The 18,650-nt window shown below is 36.5% G+C and overlaps 1 protein-coding gene across 5 annotated transcripts in view; it reads right to left on the bottom strand.

Annotated features, from left to right (window-relative positions):
- Positions 1-18,650, bottom strand: part of LOC127853148 (ubiquitin carboxyl-terminal hydrolase 47-like) — a 79,047-nt gene that overhangs the window by 44,527 nt on the left and 15,870 nt on the right. For 4 of the 5 annotated variants that reach the window (XM_052387387.1, XM_052387390.1, XM_052387388.1 and 1 more), the window contains exons 5-15: positions 13,611-13,780; positions 12,275-12,341; positions 10,616-10,755; positions 9,243-9,332; positions 8,767-8,862; positions 7,976-8,073; positions 7,582-7,715; positions 4,352-4,440; positions 3,739-3,818; positions 2,364-2,415; positions 1,402-1,478 (exon numbers count right to left, since the gene is read on the bottom strand). In XM_052387387.1, coding sequence (XP_052243347.1) covers positions 1,402-1,478; positions 2,364-2,415; positions 3,739-3,818; positions 4,352-4,440; positions 7,582-7,715; positions 7,976-8,073; positions 8,767-8,862; positions 9,243-9,332; positions 10,616-10,755; positions 12,275-12,341; positions 13,611-13,780 — 1,093 coding nt within the window. The remainder of the gene's footprint in view (positions 1-1,401; positions 1,479-2,363; positions 2,416-3,738; positions 3,819-4,351; positions 4,441-7,581; positions 7,716-7,975; positions 8,074-8,766; positions 8,863-9,242; positions 9,333-10,615; positions 10,756-12,274; positions 12,342-13,610; positions 13,781-18,650) is intronic. The other variant, XM_052387391.1, reaches the window with a different exon arrangement.

Genomic DNA, 18,650 nt, shown 5'->3' with positions numbered 1-18,650 from the left:
ATATCAATAAAACCAATGTTTTGACCAACTTTCATGATGATTGGGCAAAAATTGTGTATTCTAGAGTGTTTGCAAGGTTTCTCAATAGGCAAATAGGAAAAACTGCCACTATATACATATAGAGAAAAATGCCCCGCCCACTGGCGGCCATGTTTTTTCACCGATCTCGACCATTTTCGAACTCGTCCGAGACATCAATTGAACCAATTTTTTGACAAATTTTTATGATTATTGGGCAAAAAATGTGACTTCTAGAGTGTTTACAAGGTTTCTCTATAGCCAAATAAGGAAAACTGCCCCGCCCACTGGCGGCCATGTTTTTCAACGGATCGGAACCACTTTTGAACTCAACCAAGATATCATTAAGACAAACATTTTGACAAAGTTACATGAAGATTGGGCATGAAATGTGACTTCTACAGTGTTTACAAGGTTTTCCTTTTTTTTGACCTAGTGACCTAGTTTTTGACCCCGCAAAACCCAGTTTCGAACTCGGCCGAGATTTCATTGGGACAAAGCTTCTGACCAAGTTTCATGAAGATGGGACAAGAATTGTGGCCTATAGAGTGTTTACGAGCAAATGTTAACGGACAGACGGACGGACGGACATACGATGGACAAAGAGCGGTCACAAAAGCTCACCTGAGCAAAAAGGTGAGCTAAAAACAATTGCGCTTTGGCCTGAAGAGCATACAAATATTAACATGGACATGATATTGTGTTTACACAAACAGCCAGACACCAAGAGGGAATGTGAAAGTATTTTTTGCCTTGTATTGTATTTTTTAGCATTTAAGTTTGAATATTTGACTCATTTGAAACATTAAACGTGTTGCCAGAATGGAGACTATTCAATGGAAATGAATAGTGAATAGATTCAAGAAGAAATACCACGAATCATGTTTTGGGACAAGTCCATAAAATGTATTCAAGAAGTACTAGCTAAATTTGCATATAGGTTTAACAAATTGGGATACATAATGTTTGTTGTACATTGATGTAACATATCTAGTATACATACTTGCTAAATTTTATTGTATGCTTTCCAGTGGTTTAGAGAGAAATATTAGTGAATTAAAACTGATAATTCAATGTTTCAAACAGTGAACATTATCCATAATTTTCACCGTTATACTGTGAAATGAAGCCTTTTTCTTCACATTATGCCAACATTATATCAGCAAAAATACACAAATAATCATTTGAAAGCATAAAAAAAACAAAAAATTGTTGGATTTAGTATAATATTGGTTTGGATTTCTTTTCTATGATCACTAGTGAATTAAAATTGATATTCCACCAAATCCAACAAATATCCTCTATATATTTTCTCCCCAAACTTTAAACGTAAGGACTGAACAAGATCAAATAAATAACAGCATATGGTTCACATGTGCATACCTGGCATATGATGATGAGTAGTATCCACGACTATTGGAACTTCCACCGTAGGTTTTACGAATATCGTCATAGGTTATCTGTTACAAAAAGTCAAATTCGCCTGAGTTCAGGACCGATATCCACAAACCCCGTTACAACTTTTTTTATTAAAATGAAAATTTCAGACCTAATTATGTGATAACAACAGGTTGAAATATGAAGCATTTAACAAAACACTTTACTGTAAAATATCTTCACACAGAGATAAATGGAATTCAATGAATTGAAGGAATGTCTTCATTTTTGCCTAAGTAGATATGTAAACATAGGTTCTGGCCGGATCTTACTGTAAAACTTGTTTACAAAGTGCTCTTACATTGCCTGGCTAAATCAATGTTCAACTCCAATTTAGACTCAGTGCAAACCACCCATAAAATCATTATAAAATCAGCTTACAAAAGTAGCACAATGTTTTAGTGTTATAATTTTATAAAATGGTTTTATTTAAAAATTAACACACATCAAATCCAACAGTAGTGTGACTAGAAATATAGCCTGAAAGGAAACCAGCCAAACCCCTTACTTGTTCAAAATAACTATTCCTTTTTTCCTGATTTGGGGAAGGGCCTGGCCTTCCATTTTAGGTGGAAAACATAACAACATAGCTGAGAAATGGGACAAATTTTCACTGCACACATGCAATTCTGATAAAAGTACATCCTTTTAAAGAAATTGTGTTTTGTGAAAGAGCCTAGCACTCATTGGAAGAGGCCAACATAAGGACTCTACTAAAGAAGGAAAATAAAAACTGATTATATATAACAGATCCATTCAAGTTAAGAACTATTTGTGAATCTTTATTAGTTTTTAAAAAGAGGAAATCTGATAAAAGAAGAGAAATAAAGTTTTTTTACACTGTACAAGAATGGGATCATTTTAATAGGATTTCATGGAATTTGTGTCTTGAAATAATTAAAACCGACCTTAGATACATGTTGATCATTGAAGCTGTACCATTGCCCATCAGTTAAGCATCTGAAATGGCAAAACATTTTAGCAAGTCATCAATACAGTTAAATATTCAAACTGCTTTCTTTATTTTGTATGTGGCTTTATATTAAAATGAATACTTGGCTATGTTCTATGGAATTGAAAATGAATTATTGTCTATGTTTAATGTGATAACATGTATATAACATGATAAGAAAGTTATTAAAAGCATTTTTATTCCTAACCCTTAATATATTTTTGTATTTTCTAACTTCTGGAAAAAATAATACAATCACCAACATAGAAAAAACAACATAAGCATATGTTCAAAATGTTTTGTTGGTAAAATCAGGTTTCAATGAATCTTTGAATGAACAAGATGTGTTTGTCAGAAATACCATGCCCCCTAATACGCCGCTTTGAAATAAAATGTCAATACATTATTTGGCAGGTTAAGATATTATCTCCCTTTTAAAGCTTATTACTTCCCTTGGATTGTATTTTTTGACTTTTGACCTTGAAGGATGACCTTGACCTTTTGCCACTCAAAATGTGCAGCTTCATGAGATACACATGCATGCCAAATATCAAGTTGCTATCTTAAATATTGCAAAAGTTATGGCCTATGTTAAAGTTTTCGGACGGACGGACGGACGGACAGACAGACGGACTGACAGTTCAACTGCTATATGCCACCCTTCCGGGGGAATAAAAACATTATATACCATTAAGATTAAATAACGCGTTATCATTCATTTAAAAGATCAGAGCAGCACATAAATGGGTCAACAGTTTCACATACAGTCGAACCTCAATGTTGCTTAGTTGCAAGAACCAAAAGATACTTTGAATTAACAATTATTCGAATTTAACATTTCTAGGTATTTCTATTAATACAGTTTTTAAAATACCAATGTCACATACAGAAATTAATAGTTTGCTGACTGTGATTGGACGTTTTAAACATCAGTCTTAATTTAATATTATATTATTACAATTTTATTCATTTATTTTAAGTTAAATGTGATGAAGTTCATCAGTTCACATACATCTTACACTATTTTGTCTTTTTTTTATGAATTAGAAAACTTGTGAAATCATGAGGAGCAAACAAACAATAGTTAAAACCACTGTGTGGGAAAAAGACTTCGACTTGCAAATTAGAATTTCAAATTATCAACAGATAAATAAGCACATGAACTCCCATTGGACCAGATTGATGGGTTCAAATTAGCCAGGATTCAAAATAGGGATTTATAAATCCAACATACAGTGTCTAATTTAATATATGGCGCAAACTCAGACAAAAAAATTGAAACAGCGACAAATTTCATTAATGGTGCTTGAATTAACAATGATCTACTGTACTTTATATAGGCATAGTAATGTCCACCAGCCGCGCTTCCAGAGTGTATCATGATTGAGAACAGTTCATACACGTAGGGGCCCTGAAAGAAAAGGGATAAGGTAAAGGAGTAAAACATTAAAGAAGGCATTTAATACCTGAACTATAAAATTGACTAACTTATGAATGACCTTCGAACACAAACAAAATAAAAAGTTTTGTTTTACTTTTTAATAATATCGATGGCCAAGTGTTTGCAGTAGTATACACAAATCAAAAACTTGTTGGGAAGCTTTATATGCACAACATTTAAGAAATTCCATTTAACAGGCTAATTTATTCTAAGGCAAACTTAATATGTTTCTTAAACTGAACCATGATCACACACAATCATCAGCAACCTAAAAGTCAGCTATAAGGCCGCAACTGAGCGATTGGCATCATGTCCTACTCACACCCTGAATGTCATAGGTTTCATCCTCAGTGGGAAACAAAAAAGTTCAATAGATCCTACCAAAGACAGAAAGTACTGTTTTTCCCAAGGAAACAGACTCAAAAGTGCCTCTATAAGCCAAAGGCTTTCGCTTCAATCAATCTTCAATAAATAGGTTCAGATTTTAAAGTCTGCTAGAGTACCTGTGCCTCGGCCTGTTTGTTTTTCTCATTCTCCTCCTCTAGACTGGACCCTGAACATCCCGCCTCCACCTCTATACCTTCATCTACAGCTGAAACAGTTGCAGACAATAAAGCTTATAATACCATAAAATTCATACAGATGGCTCAATAACAATGAGTCACGCTTGCTCTCTTTTATTTTTCCCAATCTCTATTAAAGCAATACCTGTAATGTATTTAGTAAGTTGAACAAATAATAAAAGAAAGTGAAAACACCTACATAACTTGAAAAAGAGCCAAAAAAGCTGTGTTTTATATAATGAAACTCAAAAGTGACAGATATCAAACAGGTATATAGACACGACACTACAATATAGGTATAACAGATTTAATATTTCAAACAAACATAAACAGGCAAATCAATCGATGGAAAATACCTGCACTTTATTTTTTTTTCGGAAGAAACATTTTAAGGCTATCACATTAAAAATGACTATGAAAGATACAAATAAAAGACAAGTTGAAGTTAAATTACATTTCTTTTTATTATTTGTAAAGAATTTTAAGGTAAGTATTTCCATTTTCTTATATTTTAACTTCAAAAGCAAATTTAATTACACAACAAAGACAAAGTACCAATGGCCATGAAGAAATCATGTTGTAAACAAATGAATATGTTCTAAACATTTCTTCAAAATCCAATAAGTTGGTTTCCAAAATCAAAATTGTTTCAAGTTTTCAACTTAACAAAAAACTTCTTTTTTTTAGTTTGGTCAACAGTATATACTTTTAAATACCTGGCATCTTGGAAGAAACAGATTCAAAGTTTTTAGTGTGTAGCTATAAAAGCAGAACTGCGCCATACATGAACTAATGAAAGTCATTGTAACAGCAGCAGGTCAAAAAAGAAAGAAATTTGTGAAAATGATTCCATAAGAATCTTATTTCATTGCACTGGATATCAGAATATTGTTGATTTAACATAGAAGGAATTTAAAAATGGACCTCTGGAGTATTCCACAGAAACTTTTGAAAAATATCCAACAAATGATTTCAGGGTCAAAGACGTTTGATATAACTAATACAGTTGACCAGACAGAAATATGATAAACAAGAGATGTGTTCGTCAGAAACACAATGCTCCCTAGTGCGCTGCATTGATTTATTTCTTTTATCATTTGGCAGGTTCAGATAATTATGATAAGTGAAGTAATATTTTTTTAAGTGATATAATAAAAAATATTACTTTCCTCATAAAAATTATCTGTACCTGTCAAATGATAAATAGAAATTATCTCCCTTTAAATCTTGTTACTTCCCTTGGATTTATTTTTTTGACCTTTGACTTTGAAGGATGACCTTCACCTTGACCTTTCACCACTCAAAATGTGCAGCTCTTTGAGATACACATGCATGCCAAATATCAAGTTGCTATCTTCAATATTGCAAAAGTTATGGCCAATGTTAAAGTTTTCGGACGGATGGACAGACAGTTCAAATGCCAGGGGTTTTTCTGCCTATTTTGGGAAAAGGAGTCTGACCAAATTGGGAGTTTTTTATCGACAAAATTGGCCATTTTTGGAAATTTTTGCTTCATTGAAACAGCTAATTTGGGAAAATATTGTGAATTTATCATGCTTAAATAATTCAGTGGTTTAACAAATAAATTTGTTTTTATTTGTTATTTTGTCTTCTTTATATAAACAGACATGTTCAACGTTTATTCAAGTACTGAAGTTTTGTTTTTCAGTTACAGTTACACTCTGAGATAAGAACTGAACAGTCAAAACCTTATAGCAGATATTTTTGACCAAAACAAACACTGGTTAGTCACACAAGTCATAAGACACTTTATTCTTAAAAAAAACAAGAGGCCCATGAGGGCCTGAATCGCTCTACTGGCTGGAATCAATAGGGCTCAAGCCCTTGATAGTATGAACAATCTGAGTAAGTTTTAAACAAACAGACCCAAAATGGGAAATTCATCGCATAAACAAGAAGAAACGTAAAATTTAACTTCAAATGGCTCCTTTTCAACAATAAGTTGGACAAATTTTCTTCTGTGGTTCTGGCCTTTGATGATATAAAACATCCGTTTTAGTTTCAAAAGGATGTAACTTTATATGTAAACAAACAAGAAATGTGTTTGTCGGAAACACTATGTCCCCTTCTGCGCTGCTTTGATTTTGTTTTTGACCTTTGAGCTTGAAGGATGACCTTGACCTTTCACCACTCAAAATGTGCAGCTCCATGAGATACACATGCATGCCAAATATGAAGTTGCTATCTTCAATATAGCAAAAGTTATGGCAAAATGTTAAAGATTTTCTTTTTTTTGACCTTTGACCTTGAAGGATGACCTTGACCTTTCACCACTCAAAATGTGCAGCTCCATGAGATACACATGCATGCCAAATATGAAGTTGCTATCTTCAATATTGCAAAAGTTATGGCAAAATGTTAAAGATTTTCTTTTTTTTGACTTTTGACCTTGAAGGATGACCTTGACCTTTCACCACTCAAAATGTGCAGCTCCATGAGATACACATGCATGCCAAATATGAAGTTGCTATCTTCAATATTGCAAAAGATTTTCATTTTTTTCTCAAGTTCAAGGGGAGATAATTCTGGACTTATAACTCCGATATTGCTCATTTTCAATAAGGTTTGACTCATCATTCAGATAAAGACACTGTGCGAGTTGGGAAATGATCGGATGAAAACTGTGGACTTTATTGCGTAAACAAGCCTTATTTCACAATTTTCTCAAATTCAAGGGGAGATAATTCTGGACTTTTTACTCTGATGTAACCCATTTTCGATAGGGTTCGAGTCCTCATTAAAATCAACACACTGAACAAGTTTGAAAAGAATCGGATGAAAAAAGTGGACTTTATCGGATAAACAAGAGAAAGTCTAATACACACACACACACACAGACAGACAGACAGACAGACAGACAGACGCACACCATGCCACCCCATAAGCTCTTCTGGCCTATGGCCAGTAGAGCTAAACAAAAAAAATTTTTTTTTTTTTTTTGGTAATTGGGTTGGGGTTTTTTAATTTCGGTTTGGGATCGGGTCTGTTTGCTTTGAGATGCCTCCGTTTTCCGGAGGCGCAGACAGTGCTGAAAAACCCCTGAATGCTATATGCCACCCTACCGGGGGCATAAAAAACACAGACCATGAAAGCTCCTCATTTAGCACTCCTTATTCAGGGGATCTAAAGAATAACAGCAAGCAACAAACCATCATCATTACAGTTTTTCGCAGCGTTACTTTCGATCACCGTATTTTCTCGGTCTGGAGACATTGCTGATTCTGCGTTGGTGTGTACCTCTTCAATCAGGTAATTCAGGTTGAGAATTTCAGGGAAAGACATTCTGAAAATGTGGAATACTAAATAGAGCACAAAACAAAAGAAAATTCTGTAAGTAAGTCTGGAAATTATGAGTTAATGAATTTTATCCTTTATTAGCAAGCATTCAAAGAAAACATCATACATTATCTCTCACAAGACTTTCAGGTACTTGGTCATACGCTTGCAATAGACGTGGTACATGTACATCGGCCTCAAGCCTTCAACACAATCATGCTTCACTAAATGGTCCTAAAATAAATTAAAATAAAATAAAGTACTAACTTGTCATTAAGTTTTATGCGGTGCATGGTTGAGTAGTCGAAGTCAAACCGCTTCATCTGAAGGGTTAACAGGTAGGGGAAGGAAATGAACTTCAACCCCTACAAGCAGAACAGTATAATAGAACCATAACATTATTAGCAAACACTTATACAATCAAGTCTGCACTTTATCAGCATCACACTTTTTATTATTATAACACCATGTACTAATGAGCAACACACTTGATGTGACACTTATGCCAGTACTCTTTGTGTTACAATAAATTCAGTACCTTAAAAGCATCATTTTACCTTATGGACATCATAATTGTTACAAGAGTTCAGTTCTTTTATCCTTTGAACACCACATATTTAATACACACAAGTCACTATTTCCCTATGAGCATCACACTTTTGTTACTCTTACGTTTATACTTGATCAGCATAACACTTTTTGTTACACTTAAGTCATTATAACCTAGTGAGCATTGCACTTCTTGTTCCACTAAGTTCATACCTTACATGCACCACACTTTTTGTTACAATGAAGTTATTACCACCTCCTAAACATCAGGCTCCTTATAACCCTTAACTTAAGCCATAATAACCTTGTGCGCATCTCACTTTTGCTTACACTACATTCATTACCACAATGTAAGCATCACACTTAAGCCTTCATCACCTTATAATCATCACACGTTTTTTTTTAAACTGAAGTCATTACCGCCTCATTAGCATCACACATTTTTCTTACATTAATCCCTTATGACCTGAAGATAATCATACTTGTTGTTGAACTTGAGTCATTATTACCTTATGAGCATCACACTTTTTGTTGCACTTCTCACAGAAGTACTGATCCCGTCCATCCAATGTCTCAGGTTGAACAAATGCATTTAATGACTCTTGCTGTATAATGGAAAAACAAATTGCTTATTGAAATATTCCACATTACTTTAATATAATGCAACATTAATTCAAAAAAAGAGATTTGTCGATTTACATGGAAAATAACAATCATTTTTGAGCAGGTAATATACAGTCAACTTTACAATTGGAAATAGATAATTAAGCCTTTAGTTTTACTTTAGTGATGAACATTTCTAAATACTATAAATGAATTTATTACTGAACAAATCCTCAAAAATAATATTTTCATAGCATAGAAAAACAACACCAATAGAATTGTACTTAAACCACTGTATAATGCTGTTTAAAATAGAAAGAAACATGTTAATGAAAAACAACATAAAGAGAAGATTTGAATAAACCATCATTGAACCACTTACTATACTTTTGTATGTTACAGTAGACCCGAACGGTCGTATGACTAGAGGGATATCCAGGTACATGTCCTCTCTCGCCTTCTCATTGCTACACTGTTAATATAACGGCAAATGTTTATTTACACATGGTGCAGTGTTTCTTTTCAACCATGATGGTAATGAAGCCAGGGTCCTTTTGATAGGGCAAAACAGCATTGTTTTTACTACAATTGGGAAATGAAGTTTGCTGCATTTTTTTTTATGTCAAATACTAACCAATTGAGTCGTGTTCTAAGAAAACTGGGCATAATGCATGTGCGTAAAGTGTCATCCCAGATTAGCCTGTGCAGTCCGCACAGGCTAATCAGGAACGACACTTTCTGCTGTTATGATATTTTTAGTTTCAAGGAAGTTTTTCCTTACCAAAAATAAAGTATAGGCTGAAAGTGTCATTCCTGATTAGCCTGTGCGGACTGCACAGACTAATCTGGGACGACACTTTACGCACATGCATTATGCTCAGTTTTATCAGAACACGACTCAATTGAGTAAAAGAAGTTTTTTTACATTATATTTATTAAGGTTCAGCTCATAAGAGCTTCATTATGGAGATGATCTTAATGAACATTTGCTTTCACTAAAAAAAACATTTTTCGAAATTTTTAATTGGGAAGTTAAGGCAGTCATTTGGAAAATATATATATACTTTTTGTGATTGGGAAATGGGTATTTGATTAAAAATCAACACTGATATTAACACTGTCTCTACATAGGACAGTCAGAGGTACGCTAAAATATTTTCAAACAGGTTTTTTTGCATGACATTGGTTCATTACAAATCAGAACACAGCATATGTCTACTCTTGTGAATCAAATAATAGGACAGAGGGAAATTAATCCATGGCCAATCTGATCCTTAAACAATGAACCAAAATAAAAAACAGCTTCATGAGCAGGTTGTGCAAATTAAGAAACAAGTTTTTCTCTGTATATAACATATAAGCCAATTTTGGAGGCAAAAAAAGGATTTTTTTTACACTAAGCACCTTTTTTAGATAAAACAAGAGATGTGTTTGTCACAAACACAATGCCCCCTTCTGCACCGCTTTGAAGCCATATATTTGACCTTTGACCTTGAAGGATGACCTTGAATTTCACCACTCAAAATGTGGAGCTCCATGAGATACACGTGCATGCCAAATACTGCTATCTTCAATATTGCAAAATTATGACCAATGTTAAAGTTTTCGGACGGATAGAATGACGGACAGTTAAAAAACTATATGCCACCTTGTGGGGGCATAAAACAATTATTACAGTTTTCCCTGAGCAAGTCTCATATATATGCATGTATAGCAATATCCCAAATGATGCCTACAAAAACAGTCGCCGCCTACCTCCAAGCACTTAACATAGTCCTTCAGTCTGCCCTGGTAGAGCTGGTTGATGAGATGCTCCTGGTCCGTGCCCTTCCACGACACCTCCAGCGCCTCAAACATCACCCGACATAGCTCCTGAACGTCATGCTGTTGCCACACTGAAACGCAGAGAGACAGGTTCAGTTAACCCTTTCCCACTCGGAAGCAAAGTAAAAATGGCTATATGCAACCAGCGTGAAACCTGCACTTTTATTAAGTTTCATTAAAGTCCGCCAAGCAGTTCAGGAGAAGTCAAACAAAGGTTAATGCAAAGGAAAAACAGATTACCCGGTAATGCATGTGTGTAAAGTGTCATCCCAGATTGGTCTGTGCAGTCCACACAGGCTTATCAGGGATGACACTTTCCGATTAAATGTAATTTATGTTAAAAGGAAGTCTCTTCTAAACAAAAATCCAGTCAAGGTAAAAAGTGTCGTCCCATATTAGCCTGCGCACTGCATACAACACTTTTTACAACAAGAAACCGTGGGAGACGGGTGATGCTCCCCAAAGTTTTTTTTTGTCACAATATCGCACTATATATACAGATAAAAGAAAACGTCTTGAGGGGCATAACTTTGGACAAAATAATACGATGGATAGCAACTTAACAATTTCAAAGGGCCATAACTCTCTAAATAAATCATCTAACCAGAACCCACAAATAACATGGCATCTCCTCAAGGTAGTTAAGCTTTCCATAAAGCTTCATTGCATTCCAGTCAGTAGTTGGGGAGAAATAGCCCAGACAAGGAATGAACTATATGTACAGTTTATAGAAAATTTCAAAAGGCCATAACTCTGTGAAAAATCATCCGACCATAACCGGCTGATAATATGCACATCTCCTGTTGGTAATGAAGCTTCCCATACAGTTTCATTGAATTCCCGTAATAAGTTGCTGAGAAATAGCTCGGACAAGAATTGCACTATATGTAAAATGGAAAATTTCAAAGGGCCATAACTCTGTGAAAAATCATCCAACGAAAACCGGCTGATTAAATGCACATCTCCTCTTGGTAGTGAAGCTTCCCATAAATTTTCATTGAATTCCAGTATTTTGTTGCTGAGAAATAGCCCGGACAAGAATTGCACTTTATGTACAATGGAAAATTTCAAAGGGCCATAACTCTGTGAAAAATCATCCGACGAGAACCGGCTGATAATATGCACATCTCCTCTTGGTAGTGAAGTTTCCCATAAAGTTTCATTGAATTCCAGTCATTTGTTGCTGAGAAATAGCCCGGACAAGAATTGCACTATATGTACAGTTAATGGAAAATTTCAAAATGCTATGACTCTGTGAAAAATCATCCGACCAGAACCCGCTGATAATATGCACATCTCCTCTTGGTAGTGAAGCTTCCCATAAAGTTTCATTGAATTCCGGTCATAAGTTTCTGAGAAATAGCCAGGACAAAAATTGTGCACGGACGGACACACGGATGCACAGACACACGTACGGACAGACGTAGCGGCGACTATATGAATTAAGCAGAGTTTTCCCACAGTGAGTCTCATATCAACTTCAGCTTACTGAGGCTGTCTTGGGCTGCATTCTGGATACTGTAGAGCTGGTTAAATCTGCTTGGCATTATTCCTTACATTCAATGAGTTCACATTTAAATCTCAGCATACCTTCTGAGTTATCCCACCCAAAGCTTTTTGTGAGGTCCATAGTTTCGACTGCACGTTTCTTGCTTGTCTGCAACAGAAATACAGTCTATAACGTGAGAAAGAGATGGTCTACATGATGATTTAATGTTCCTTCACACCCTGTAGTGTAGCAAACTAGGCAAAATCTAAAGGTCAATTTAAAATAAATTTTACTTGTATTTTCTGAAGAAGTAGTACAATAAACAAGAGCTGTCAGAGGACAGCGCGCTCGACTATTCGAGTGCTTGACAGTATAACGTAAGCCATCCTGGAATGGGGGGGGGTATAATGTGGGTGTGTGATCAATTAATAGATGATGTTTCAAAAATAAGAAAACAAAACAAAATTAAAAAAAAATGGGGGTGGGGGGAGAGGGGGGCTATAATGTGGGTGTGTGATTATTTAATACATGATCTTTCAAAAATAAGAAAAAAACATTTATTTTGGGGGGGGGGGGGGGTGTTGGGAGTTCGGGGGGGGGGGGGGGGGGGGGGGGGGGGGGGGGGATGGTTTGGGTGGATTGCATTGTGGTATGTCAGGTAAGTGTTGTTTTGTCAAACTTTAACATAGATTTATCAATAATACGCACATTCTAAGTATAAAAGGGGCCATAATTCTGTCAAAATGCTTGAAACAGTTGTCTGCTCTTGTTTATAGGTTGGGGTCATGTTGGTAAACAAGTATGCAAAATATGAAAGCAATATGTCAAGGGACACAGGAAATATTTGGGGTAGTACGCAAACTTAACATAGATTTATCAATAATATGTATATTCTAAGTATAAAAGAGGCCATAATTCTGTCAAAATGCTTGATACAGTTGTCTGCTCTTGTTTATAGGTTGGGGTCATGATGGTAAACAAGTATGCAAAATATGAAAGCAATATGTCAAGGGACATTGGAAATATTTGGGGTAGTACGCAAACTTTAACATTTGCACGCAAACGGACACGGGAACAGCAACGCCGACGCCGGGGCGAGTAGGATAGCTCCACTATATACAAAATGTATATTTCATATATAATAGTCGAGCTAAAAATTGACTTAGCTTTTTCTTGCTCTACAAAAATGTGGGTGTCTGTATAAGTAAATTAATACAGTTCAACTCGAGATTCTTACCGAATGACTAACTATTTTAATTATCAAAGTGTCTTTACTAAGAAATATTCCCTAACACATTTTACCATTACCATCACACTAATCATAAGCGACCTATATACTTTCAATGTTTTGCGCTCATAATGACTCACTCGTGAAAGCTGTCTTGTAAACAACACTTTAGTAAATGTGAACGCAACTGACAGCATTTCAGCTCTTACCTGTAACAGTAGGAACAATCTCTGCAGCTGATACGGGATGTTCTTCACGCCTGTGTCACTCTTGAAATGGAACTTGTAGATGGCATTACGAAACTCTGGTGTCATGAACAGCGTTTGAAGCAGGCTGTTGAGGTAGCAGGTCATGGCCTGGTTAACGAGTCCCACATAACCTGAGAAGTGATCAAAATTGTATGGGTCTAGTTCTAGGAAAACAGGTCTTAACCCTTTGCATGCTGGTAAATTTGTTGTCTGCTAAAATGTCGTCTGCTGAATTTGTAAAATAAGCATTTTCTTCTTTTTTTTCAATGAATACTATCAGAATAGCAAACAGTTTGGATCAAGATGAGACGCCACATTCTGTGGCGTCTCATCTGGATCCAAACTGTTTGCAAAGGCCTTTAAATTTATGATCCCGCACTGAAAGGGTTAATGCACATGTGTAAGCATTGTCCCTGATTGGCCAGTCCACACAGGCTAATCTGGGATGACACTTTACATATATGTATTCAGCCTTGTTTTCCCAAAGCAAGGCTTATATAAACAAGAAACCGTCTGAGACGGGTGATGCTCCCCAAAGGTATTTTTGTCACAATATTGCACTATATATTCAGATAAAAGGAAACGTCTGGAGGGCACAGTAGTTGGGGAGACAAGAATATTTTTATAGAAAATTTCAAAGGGCCATAACTCTGTGAAAAATCATCCGACCACAACCCGCTGATAATATGCACATCTCCTCTTGGTACTGAAGCTTCCCATAAAGTTTCATTGAATTCTGGTCATTAGTTGCTGAGAAATAGCCCGGACAAAAATTGTGCACGGACGGACGGACACACACACGGACAGACGAAGCGGCGACTATATGCTCCCCTCAAAATAAATTTTGGGAGAGCATAATAAGGCTTGCATTTACAATGATTTTGGTAGTTAACTTTAGTTGTCTTTTTTGGCGTTTCCAACAGTATTTCAGTAAAATATCAGAAGTCTTTTAAACAACTTACACTTTTCCTGGACTTGCTGGTCTACCAGTAAGGTTTTAAACAAGGGCTGTTTGTAAAACATGCATGCCCCCCTATATGGGCTATAAGTTGTAGTAGCAGCCATTGTGTGAATACGTTTTTGGTGGTGGTGGTGGTGGTGGTGGTGGTGGTGGTAGTAGTAGAAGTAGTAGTAGTAGTAGTAGTAGTAGTAGAAGTAGTAGTAGTAGTAGTAGTAGTAGTAGTAGTAGTAGTAGTAGTAGTAGTAGTAGTAGAAGTAGTAGTAGTAGTAGTAGTAGTAGTAGTAGTAGTAGTAGTAGTAGTAGTAGAGCAGTAGTAGAAGTAGTAGTTGTTGTAGTAGTAGTAGTAGTAGTAGTAGTAATAGTAGTAGTAGTAGTAGTAGAGTAGTAGTAGTAGTAGTAGTAGTAGTAGTAGTAGTAGTAGTAGTAGTAGTAGTAGTAGTAGTAGCAGTAGAAGTAGTAGCAGTAGTAGTAGTAGTAGTAGTAGTAGTAGTAGTAGTAGTAGTAGTAGTAGTAGTAGTAGTAGTAGTAGTAGAAGTAGTAGTAGTAGTAATAGCAGCAGCAGCAGCAGTAGTAGCAGTAGTAGCAGTAGTAGTAGTAGTAGAAGTAGTAGTAGTAGTAGTATGCATTACAAAAATGCAGTTAGCCTTACATTTGGTAAAATTTAAAATATATTAAAAGGGAGGCAAATCTGTAACAATAAATTTAAACTTATTGCATTTGTTTCCCCTGTAGTGTATTACCTCCCCTGTCCTGCTTATATTTATATTAATCAACAAAATTAAACATTAACACAATATTTAATATACAAAATATACAAAAAATCTCATATTCTGATAATTTTTTTACTGATCCACTGTATTTTACTAAAAGGATGATGTTTCATTGGACTGATAATTATAGATTTAGGATTACAGACCAGTTGCTTCAGTAATATTGTTCAGAGTGTGCCCTGTTGGCCGCGTATGCATTCTTGAATTATCATTCAAAAAACCACTTTACTATTTCGAGTCACCGTGACCTTGACCTTTGACCTAGTGACCTCAAAATCAATAGGGGTCATCTGCGAGTCATGATCAATGTACCTATGAAGTTTCATGATCCTAGGCCCAAGCGTTCTTGAGTTATCGTATGACAACCACCTGGTGGACGGACAGACCGACAGACCGACATGAGCAAAGCAATATACCCCCTCTTCTTCGAAGGGGGGCATAATAATGTTAAGGTCAGATAAAATGACAGATACAAATGTACATGGTAATGTACCAGTATGTTATAATCTCGTACAAAGCGAGCCTGAACAAAATACAATACTAATACAGGATATAATTTGAGAAAGTAATTTTTGCTTAATCCAAAAGTATCAGTCAAACAATTGCAAGCAATATTGAGTTGAAAAGGAAGTTTAATGAAAAAACAAATTTTCTTAAAATAAAATTCATTTTAATTATTAAATACTTACCTGTTATCTCTAGCTTACCCCTTTCCAAGGGAGTTTATTCATCCGGAAAATATTCAAGCGCTGGAAATCTTCCACCTCTATAAAAAATCTAAATCAGGTTAAACATAGTACAATGCAACCTAACAGAAAATCAAGAACCATAACTCATCTTTCCTTTACACAAACATAAAAAGGCGATGAGCAGGGTGGGAGGTGGGACTTACCGATAACAGGTAAGTATTTAATAATTAAAATGAATTTTATTTTAAGAAAATTTGTTTTAATATCATAAATACGTTACCTGTTATCTCTAGCTGATTTTGCAGCTGCGGCGGGAAGGTTCGAATATTTTTTCCCATCACAGCAGAACCCATATACAGGGTTTACAGCCAGAGATAGTAGAATCACGTCCTCTTATAATCTTTGTTAGTACAGTATAGTACTTAGTTCTCGGATGGCACCAGTGTACTTACGCCATAGAAGAAACTACAGTTTGAGCCACTACAAGAGGACCCAACCTATACAAATTGTCTTGTTGGCACTCAAGAGAACGAAGATAAAAAGAGGAGAAGGTGGTCGGATTCCTCCAGAAAGCAGCTTGAAGCACTTCAGATAGTGGGGTCTGATTAATATAAGCCCACGAAGCCGAAAGAGCTCTCAATTAATGCGGTCTTATCTTAAACAGGGATAAATCCCTCGATGAAAGAGAAGAATAAGCTTTCCTTATAGTCGAGGCTATCCAATGAGAAATAGAAGCCGCAGACACATTGCCCCCCCCCCCTTTAATAGAATGAAAAGTCTCTTGCGAGAACCTCGAATAGACTTTACCTTTTTAAGGTAGAACTTCAAAGCCCTTACCGGGCAAAGGAGTCTATCATCATCTTCATGTCCACAAGTTCTAGATAGACTTGGAACTTTGAAGGATTTGGAAGCCATAGAGGGGAGTTGATTTTTAGCAAGGAATCCTGACTGACATAACAATGTAACGGATCCATCAGAAGAGTCAAAACGAAGATGACTATCCTCGATAGAAAGAGCATGAATTTCACTTCTCCGTTTGGCTGAAGCCATAGTAAGAAGGAAAACGGTCTTCCATGTTAGGAATTGTAATGAAGCCTGATCAAGAGGTTCATAGGGAGCCTTAATAAGCGAACCTAGCACACAAGCTAAATCCCATTTAGGAGCAAGTGTACGAGATACAGGACGACTAAGTTCCATAGCTCGAACAAGTTCTGAAATAGCTGGATCAGCACAGACTTGTGAAGACTTAGTGAAAGCCAATGTATGCGAAATCATAGATCTGTATCCTTTGATGGAACTAAGAGAAAGTTTCTTATCATCAAAAAGATAAATGAGAAAATCCGCTATTTGTCTAGCAGAGGGATTGAGGGGATTAATTTTCCCTCGAAAACACCAATTAGAGAAGAGTTTCCAACGAGCATCATAGACTGCTCTGGTGGATTTTCTCCTTGCCGAAGCAACGAGGGTTGAAGCCCTGACAGAAAAACATTTCTTCTGCAAAGATTGCCTGATAACGGCCAGACGTGTAAGTGGAACATTTTTGGGTCCGCATGTAGTCTGCCTCTTTGAGACAGAAGATCTGACCTGTGAGGAAGATTCCTGGGATAATCGTACAGGAGACTGAGAAGATCGTTGAACCAAGATCTTCTAGGCCACCAAGGGGCAATCAGGAGTATCCTGCAAGAGCTCACCCTGATTTTCCCCAATATTTGGGGAATTAGAATGGGTGGGGGATAGGCGTAAGCGTCCAGTTGGTCCCAAGCGAACGAAAGCGCGTCGTTGCCCACGCTGCTGGATCGTAAACTGGACTCACATACAGAGGAAGTCTGTGATTGTGTCTGGTCGCAAATAGATCGACCAGGGGATAACCGAACTTGAAAAAGATCTGGTTGGTCACTTCTTGATGAAGTGTCCACTCCGATAGAAGTAACTGGTGTTTGCGAGACAAACCATCCGCCAGGGCGTTGAGGCAACCTGGTATATATTTTGCAAGAAGATGAATGTTGAGTGTTTTGCAAAGAACAAGTAATTTTCTGGTTTCCAGATACAGGGATTGAGAATGTGTTCCCCCCTGTGCCTGGATGTAAGCCACCACAGATGTGTTGTCTGTTGACACCATCACACAAGAGTCTCGAAGATGTGATTGGAAATGAGATACAGCTAGAAATACTGCTCGCATTTCTAGATTGTTGATATGTAGGTGAGATTCCTGATGAGACCACAACCCTGAAATTATCAGACTGAGAGGTTCCAGGTGAGCACCCCACCCTTCCTTGCTCGCATCCGTTATTAGATATAATGACGGTTGTGGAGGAAGAAGGGGTACTCCTGCCAACAGAGTCTCCTCGTCTAGCCACCACTGAAGATGAGACACTAAGGAGGGAAGGATTGGAATCTGTGTTAATAGATTGCTTGGAGACCATTTCCAACAAGCTGAGAGATAGTGCTGAAGAGGACGTAGGAAGAGACGTCCCAACTGCACAAAGTCTGCTACTGAGCTCAGGATACCGTTGAGAGAGAGGAATTCTTGAGCTGTTATATGAGATTGGGACAAAACCCAGTTGACCTTCATCAGAAGGTC

The sequence above is a fragment of the Dreissena polymorpha genome, chromosome 12 (genome assembly GCF_020536995.1).
Source record: "Dreissena polymorpha isolate Duluth1 chromosome 12, UMN_Dpol_1.0, whole genome shotgun sequence".
Classification (NCBI taxonomy): Eukaryota; Metazoa; Mollusca; class Bivalvia; order Myida; family Dreissenidae; genus Dreissena; species Dreissena polymorpha.
The sequence above is the reverse complement of the archived record's forward strand: the minus strand, read 5'-3'. Positions and strand labels throughout refer to the sequence as shown.